This window comes from Melozone crissalis, unplaced genomic scaffold (assembly GCF_028551555.1).
Source record: "Melozone crissalis strain CALT ecotype California unplaced genomic scaffold, PUWL_Pcris_2 ptg000041l_1, whole genome shotgun sequence".
Lineage (NCBI taxonomy): Eukaryota > Metazoa > Chordata > Aves > Passeriformes > Passerellidae > Melozone > Melozone crissalis.
In genome coordinates, this window is record NW_026535819.1 from 4,888,220 (window position 1) to 4,896,434 (window position 8,215).

The following is an 8,215-nucleotide window of genomic DNA, read 5'->3' on the forward strand; positions in this document are numbered from 1 at the left end:
GAACAGCAAAACTGCACGGCTGGTACAGAAGTAATGCAATAAGCAGCAGTAATTGGATTAATAACCCATTAGCACAAATTTAAAATCTCAGTGGTTATTCCTAGGAGTAAAGGAATCCTTGCTATTAGTACATGAACACTGGCACCAAGAAACAAGAAAATTCTTTTTGCAGATGAGTGATATTGTGTTCTTATTCCTACAGACAACACTCACCAGGAAGGGTGAGTTACCAACCCCATCTCTGAGCACAGCTGCACCTTGTGTTAACCCTGGAGGAGGCAGCACAGGAGGTGCTACAGCTGCTTTACAGTGTCAGACACTGGTGAGCAAAGAAATCAGGTTGGTCTGAGCTGTTTTAATACCTGCATGGGCCTTTTAGTTCCACACAGAGAAATGAACACTTACTAGGTTATTCTGACCCTCCTTTCAACTACTTTTTTTTTATTTATTCTTAAACCAGAGAATCCATAGTTTCTTCTCTTTCACCTTTCCTGCTTAGAAGTTGCCCAGCACAATCCCACAGACTATTTCAAGAATTTAAGGGGCCACTGCTGTTTGCTGGCTTGTTGTTTGGTTGCTGCTGGTTTGCAGAGCTGTGCTGGATGGGAACTGCCAGCAATGACCTTGCTGAAGCCTTGTTACACAATTTAGGTCTTGGCACAGCACTGGCTGAATGTGCAAAGATCAATAATTACCTCTCATGGTCACTGAGGAAAATACTGAGACCTTTGGTTCCCTCCCATCAGGAAAGATCCACAACCAAACCTCACCAGCTGGTGTTCTACTTGGGTTTAAAAACAAAAGTGCCAGGTAATCAGGAGTAAGGGAACTGGATGAGCCACATGCCTCCCCCATTTAACTCATCATTAATGCAAGATATCAGGAATCCTGCAGCACGCAGGAGGAATCAGAAAGGTCAGAGCTGAAGCAGTCCAGATCTTGAGTTGGTTTTTAGCAGAAATCCTTGAATTTCCCCCTGTAATAAGATAAACAGCTGCTAAATACAGCATTGGGTAAGGGGAAAAAAAAGTACTTTTCTAAGAGAAAAATTCAGACTGCTAAAGCTTTTTTAGCCTTTTTGAACCAGTTTTGTCCATGGTGGTGTGCATTATGTGGCTACCAGCAGCCTCATGGAGACCTGAAAGTGTAACCATCAAACCTTGGTTTTCAAATTTCCCCAGTCATCTTGAGGATCTGATGGTTGCAACACTTACTATGAAATCCTCTTAAAACTCAAAACCAGCAATTCCCAGACCTTGTGTGGGGCATTCCAGTGATGCCCCCAACGAGTTCAGTGCTATTTTCAGAGGCAGCACGGGCAGTTGTGCAGCAGCAGAACGGATTAGCCATGTCCTTGCTTGTCCTTACCCCATTGTGCTTTAGGATCTGGGCAGCAGCGCTGGTGGCAGCCGCCCAGGCCCTGCTGCTTGGAGAAGGGAAGTGCCACAAACGCGATCCAAAGGTGCCATCTAGTGCCTGCTCGGCACAGGGAAAGCGGCCCGAGCTGCAGGGACAGCAACAAGAACTAGAAATTCCCAGGAAAACACCGAGGAAAGAATTTTCCCGTGTGCCTGAGGCAAGAGTGCGAATTTGAAACGTGCAGTTGGATTCAGGGATGTTTTATCATCCTTTTTAGGAATTTAGTGCTGTGGTGCAAGGAGATATTTGCAATACAAATAGATGGAATACAGATATAATAAACCAGCTGTAATACAGCACTTGGAGCTGAGAGGATTCTCAGGGAAAGCATCACAATCTTCACTGAGAACGTGACTGACTGCCTGCCAACACTTTGGCTCAATGTGTCCACCTCTAACCAACAGCATGAAGATCTTCACCAGTGTCATACTGGGCTCCTTGTCACCCCCAGTCACCTCTGCTGGACTCACCTCTCCAAGGGATCCTGCAGGGAGGCAGTGCTTGGAAAACCACTGTGAACACCAGGCAATCCTTACAGAGGAACCCTGTAAGGGCTGAAGAGGAAGGTCAGGTCCTGCTGGGATGAAGGGCAGCAGCTGAAGGGGAGATAAGACAGTGGAACCATTCCAAGTGTCCTAGCACAAGGAAACTTGAGCCAGCCACAGCTCACAAGCTAGGCTAAAAACAAGCCAATGCACACACTGCTGAAGGACTGATTTGTTTCAAAAAATTTATTGAAATGTAAAATACTTAATACAAAACCATACTGGTGACTCCTCAGAAGAGGAGCTCACCTCTCAGGCATAAAAATGACCAGCAGGATATACACAAACCAGGACACTGCTTGTCCAGAGCTCCTGGCTCATATGGACAGACACAGCCACATCCCATCTCATACCCCTGAGACATTCAAGCCATGAACAGCCAGACCCAAACTGTGGTTAGCAAGGCTGTGGATACTCCTGTTTTCTAAACACATTCTTAAAAATGAGGGCTCTCAATCAGGGGACAGACTGGCAGATCTGTATCACAATTAAAATCCAAATCATCTTCTGGGGAGAGAGAAACGTCACAAGCAAATCTCTTCCTCTCTGTCATTCTGCACAAAGTTCTGGGGCACTAGACACAGCAACAGGTGCTAGGAGACAGGTCCCAGTTGCATCTGATCTTTATAAAGGTCAGATATCAATTTCTCAGGCCGTTGCACTAAAAGGCTATTGTACTTAAGTACTACTTTGTACTAAAAGGACACAGGAGATATCCTAGGAGTGAGGAATTTTGGTGGTTTCTGAAGTGTGGAATGAATGTTGGGAACTAGAACACTGAAAAAAACCCCATATAATACTGAGAATCAAAGCTGCCATGCTGGGATTTCAAATGACTGCTTCTGGCCACGTGCCCTGTCCTATCCCTCTGAATCCAGCAACCTCTGTCGAGCTTCCAGAACGATCTCCTCTGTCACCTCTGGCTTGAGAATGTCCTTGATCTGCAGTGGAAAGAAGAGCAATATGAGCACCAGGAATCAACAACTACTTCTGCACTCTGTGGGGAGACAAAGGTCCCTGACACACGGCAGCAACCAGCAAAGGAGTTTATAGGGCTGTGGTGAAAAAAGATCTATGGCAGAGGGTCCAAGGCATAATTAACACCTCATTGGGAATGAAAGCAGAATTCAGATCTCATTTATTTGTGGGAAGAGAATTGCCTGTGATAGTGCTGGCAGGAATCACAGTGAAAAGCTGTACAGCAAGAGGGCAAATGGAAGCAGTCCTCCAGCAGTGCAGGATGTGGATACAGGCATGAGCTCTCTGTAAAATACATGACATTTACTTCTTCATTGCTTCATAAAATGCACTGTGCCCTCATACAATGCCAAATTTAACACTGTTCTCACAGGAATTAAAGGCCCATAATCCCAGCAAGGGATACACAACATCTATCAAAAAAGGGATTGATCTCTCTTTAGGAATAGTTGCCAGAGGCAGAACCTTTCAAACTATCCCTGAAATTGTGCAAGGCAACTTATGTTGCGCAGAAGAGGAAAGTTCATACTACAGGATGCTTTGGTAAACTGAAATGAAACTCTGACTTCAGCAGCCTTTCTGTTCCCTCCCCTCAGCGTGGAATAAACACTGCTGGTTCCTGTACCTGATGAGGAAGGGATGCTTCATAGCAATACAGGATGCTGGTGTCAAAGAGCATGATCTTGTGAGTAACCAGAGCCACGATGCAGTTTCGGAGCCGTGAGATCACCTCCCGGTCAGACAAGGGAACTGGCTGAGGAAGGACAGAGGAAAAGGGATGAATGCACAGGGATACAAGGAAAAAAGCCTTGCTGTGAACCTACACAGGATCCTGAAAGTCTCAGGTTCCTCAGGTGCCTCTGACTGTGTCAGACTATAAACCACCACTGGCAGAACAGGGCTCACCTCCCTGGACTCACCTCCAGGTTGGCAGTGTAGCCTCCAGCCTCGTCATCCTTCTGCTCCGGGGTTGGGTAGATCCAGATGAAGCCATTGTTGCCGAGGATCACGGAGGCACCACAGGGCAGGTCATGGAAATGAGTCTTCTGCCGTTTCACAAGGGAGGGAGAGACCTGAACCAGCACTCCCTGGGCAAGCTGGAGAACAGACCACAAACTCAGTGTGAGAGGCATCATGAGCCACCACTGATAACACCAAGTCACTGATACACACTCACTCCACTCCTGGCCTAGGAACAACTCTGTTTTAACACCTTTTCCTGTGAAACAGTGAATATAAAACCTGGCTGCCTCTGGGAGCACTGGGAGGATTAGCTAATGCCTGTGCAGCCCTTTGAAGATGAAGAATACTCTAAGTGCTTAGCAGAAATGTTAATAATATCTTGATCGTAACTACACATCAACCATCCCTGCAGAAAAATGAGGAGTCAGAGGCCCAATTTAGCAGAACATTTTCCCTCATAATCCAATCACTGTCCTTCACCCTTTGTGCAGTAAGCACACTTCCCTTTCATCTTTTAAGTGCTAATACCCTTGGTCTGGTAATCCCAAAGTGCAGCCTACGCTCCAACGGCCCCTTGGCTTATTTCAATGCACAAAACCAGAGATAAATGCCAACTGTGTAAAGCCTAAAATAGAGCCCTGGGGAGAAGAACAAGTCACAGGGACAACAGCCAGCAGAAGAGGAGTGAGGAGATCTCTCCACAGGATTTAATTCCCAAGTAGCTAGTGGGGAAAACAGAACTAGCAGGTTGAAACTGGACAGGGAGAGCAGTGGATCAAAGGGCAACTCAACCTTTGCTTTGGGGAAACTCTGCTTGGTGGTCCCATGGAAGAGCTGAGGGTCTTCCTATCCTGCAGGAATGAATAATAACAACATCCTGCTCTACTCTGTAGCTGTTTTCTTAACAAACCCTCCAAGAGGCCTTATACAAATCAGCTGGTGCAGAATGAACCCAGAATCAAGGGCTTTGGAATAACTCACCTTCCCATACTTCAGGCTCCGGGTGTGCAGCGATACAGCCCCATCAGAAAATATAGACTGGACCTCTGCCTGTTGGTGCCACTTAAGGAAACAGGGTCCCTAAGGCTGCCCAGTGCCACCCCAGCAAAGCTCTCACCCCCAGACAGGCCAGCCAAGCTCTCCCTGTTCTTCCCACACCCTTGGCTCTTCTGTCAATGGGAGCAGCAGAAGGATACACTGATGAGATCCCCTTCCTGCAGGTAGTCCCTCATTGCAAGCTCATCTTCTGCTGATTTCCTTCTCTGAAACATCACAAGGAAAGTTACATGTAGCCCAGAATGAGAAAACATCCATCAGTAGCTCTTTGTGGGGGACCTTAGGATGCCATGCAAAACACAACCAGCTCACTCACCAGCTCCCCACCAGGTAAATTTATAGAGGACAGCAACAGGACTGAATCCAGCCTGGAATTAGTTTCCACTTTCCATCGCTTCTGCTGAACCTAAGGGGGAAAAAACCACCCAAGGTAAATTTATAGATGAGAGCAACAGGACTGAATCCAGCCTGGAATTTGTTTCCACTTTCCATCGCTTCTGCTGAACCTAAGGGAAAAAAAACCACCCAAACTTATAGGTACACACTTAAAAACTGAATAGGAGCTGCAGCTCACCAAACTGCAGGAGGGGACAGCTCTGCTGGCTTCTTCCAGTCTCATCCCGGTTAATCCACAAGCACCCAGTGCAGGGACACTGATGTGTGTCAGTGTTTTAGGATTCCGGGAAGCGCTTAGAGTGGGACTGAGACACAACCACCCTCCTCCTCCTCAGCACCGCGGCAAACAGGGGGCTTTACCTCCGTAATCCTGCCGACCACGATGTCGCCGATCTCGCCGTTGTACCTGGGGCAGAGAGCGGCGGTCACACACCTCACCTCCCTCACCCGGCCGAGCCAGGCCCCGCCGCCGGCCTGCCCCGCCGCGGCCGCGCTCACCTGGCCTTCAGCGCCCTGACACACACCAGCTTGTTCACCCTCTCCACCACGCCGGCCACCGAGGCGATCAGCTTGTCGTCCTCCACATAAGTACCGTGGCCCCTGCGGAGAGACAGCGGCTACCTAAGGACAGCCCGAAGCCGCGCCGCCACCCCGCCGCCGCCTCCCCTCCGGCGCTGCCCGTACCTCATGTATCCCGTGTCCGTGGTGATGGTGTCCCCCGGTGCCACCAGATGCTTCTCGGCGCCCCGGAGCGCGCTGGAATCCAGGGGCGCGCGGGCCGCCGGCAGCCTCATGGTGACCGCCGCCATCTTGGCCCCGCCGCACGCGCCTTCCGCCCGCCATGTTGGCTGCTGGCGAGAGCGCGCCTGAGGGCGCGGGCGGCGCCATCTTGAGTGAGGGCAGCAGGGGCGGTGACTGGGCAGCCATGTTTGTTCCTGGCAGCGGAGAGCCTCTCTGGCTTCGCTCCGGTGAAACCCAAGGGGGACCGCTGCCATTTTTATTGCGGGCAGCTCCCGGCCGTGACCCGCTCCCTCAGAACCTGCCCGGCAAACTGGGGTGAAGCTCGGGAACCCTCCCCCCGGGCTCACAGCCCGGGCCGAGGCGGGGTGCAGCGCGTGTCCCCCTGAGAGCAGTCCTCTCATGCCGTCCCCAACTGGCCGGCTGACACTGGGCTCAAACATCCCCGCAGGTCTCGGCGCTGAGCCCTTCCCCTCGGCCGAGCTGTGCCGGCACGAACTGATACGTCCGTGGAAAAGTTTTATCAATTCAAGCACTGGTTAGGGTCTCAGGGCTGCGGAGGAAATGCCAAAAGCAGCCCGCCATAAGATGCCCGTCAGCAAATATTTCTTCCTTCCAGCAGGGCTTGCACCTGTGTCGAATGACAGCAGAAATTTGGGCACTAATTCATGGAATATATCAAAGGATGGCAGTAGCTGTGGCTTCAAAGAGGGACTGTACAAGTTCACAAGAAGAGGGACTAGCAGGGTGGAAGCAGTAGATACCACGCACTCTGGAGTGAGCCAGCCCTTACCCCAGTTTCCAAACCTGAAAAAGGGCTTCTTTAGCCAAAACCTGGGTTTTTTTCCCCTCCCAGATGCACTTCTTGATCCAACAGATGACACCATATCTCCTCACTCACAGATTGTTGTGTTAGTTAAGACCTTCCCTCATTCCAATACTCACATCCTTCCCCTGGCACATAAAATAAAGCTCTCCATGCAATCCCTCTTCTAAATGATAAATGTTCCAAGTAATTTTTATTTAGAATACAAGAAAGGTACAAATGTATTTACACTGTGTACATATACAATCAAATAATATATAATATCAAAGTCTTGTAAATAATGTTTACATAAATATTTACAAAGTTAAAGTGACAGTTTTGGGGGTTTTTTTCTTTTGTTTTTGTTTATTTTCTTCTGGAAGTGAAACACGTTTTGTGAGAACTTTATACATCTTAGACTTATAATTAATATTAGAATACCTTTTTTTTTTTTTTGTTTTTAAGATTTATGATACACATCTCTCCTCCGCAGTGTGGGGACTCCAGAGGGCGCTTAGAGTTGTCCTTGGGGACGGAGCTGGCTCGGGGACAGGTTTTCTCTGTCCCCAGAGGGCAGTAGCAGTTCCAAGCAAAATGTTCCTTCAGAGCTGGGAAAGGGATGGGGAGAAGAGCTGCCAGGGCTGGAACGGGCACAGCCCGGCAGAGCTCACGGTCCCCACAAATCCTGCCTGTGGAAGGGCATTCCCAGCTGGCACAGTGTCCCCTCTGCCCACAGCTCGGCTTGGAGCAGTGACAGACCCCAGGACAGGGCTTCGGCTGGAGCAGGGCGGGCAGAGGGGGCTCGGATACAGGAAAATGCAAATGTTCATTAACTCCAGGCTCCCAAGCAGGGAAAGGTGTCCCTTGGAAGGAGCCACCAGGGCCAAAGCCACTCCTGGGGCAAACAGATATGACTGGGGTGGCCTCATCAGGGCTGTGCCAACCTTTCAGTGGGGCACGTGTCTGCTAGAGCAGAGGAGGACACATAAGAGGAATTTTTCTTTCTTTCTACCAAATTTTCTGTAAAACCCAGGCATGACTCCTCCAAACCTGGCTTTTTGGCTCTCCCAGTGCACTGGCAAACCCACACAAACCCACAGCCCACCCTGTGCCTCATCTCCCTGGGGATGAACTCCCACAACTCAGCTGCACAGCTGGGGGCTCCTTTTCTGCCGACCCTCTGCAGTCAGCGATGCCCAAAAACAACCCAATACCTGTGAGACACAAAGCAGCTCAGCCAAGGGCCACCCCCCAGTTCATCGCATGTCTGAGCATCAGTCTCTGCTGTCCCAAATCCTGCTGCCACGCCGGGGCT

General features: G+C 49.7%; 1 protein-coding gene across 1 annotated transcript; it reads right to left on the minus strand.

Annotated features, from left to right (window-relative positions):
- Positions 1 to 2,132: 2,132 nt before the first annotated feature.
- Positions 2,133 to 6,174, minus strand: EXOSC2 (exosome component 2). Its single transcript, XM_054284244.1, has 9 exons — positions 6,042 to 6,174; positions 5,856 to 5,957; positions 5,718 to 5,763; positions 5,278 to 5,367; positions 5,102 to 5,167; positions 4,887 to 4,955; positions 3,863 to 4,039; positions 3,568 to 3,696; positions 2,133 to 2,905 (listed from the first exon to the last, which is right to left on the minus strand). The coding sequence occupies exons 1-9, from the start codon at positions 6,164 to 6,166 to the stop codon at positions 2,825 to 2,827; spliced, it is 885 nt and encodes a 294-aa protein (XP_054140219.1). The 5' UTR covers positions 6,167 to 6,174; the 3' UTR covers positions 2,133 to 2,824.
- Between the last annotated feature and the right edge of the window lie 2,041 nt (positions 6,175 to 8,215).

What these genes read in the sequence shown, in the direction of transcription:
- EXOSC2 (XM_054284244.1), bottom strand. Translation starts at nt 6,166, where the DNA reads ATGGCGGCGGTCACCATGAGGCTGCCGGCGGCCCGCGCGCCCCTGGAT. An exon ending in TGGTCGGCAGGATTACGGAG is followed by an intron (nt 5,368 to 5,717) that starts GTAAAGCCCCCT and finishes TTTCCCCCTTAG; the next exon opens with GTTCAGCAGAAGCGATGGAA. An exon ending in AGGAAGGGGATCTCATCAGT is followed by an intron (nt 4,956 to 5,101) that starts GTATCCTTCTGC and finishes TGGCACCAACAG; the next exon opens with GCAGAGGTCCAGTCTATATT.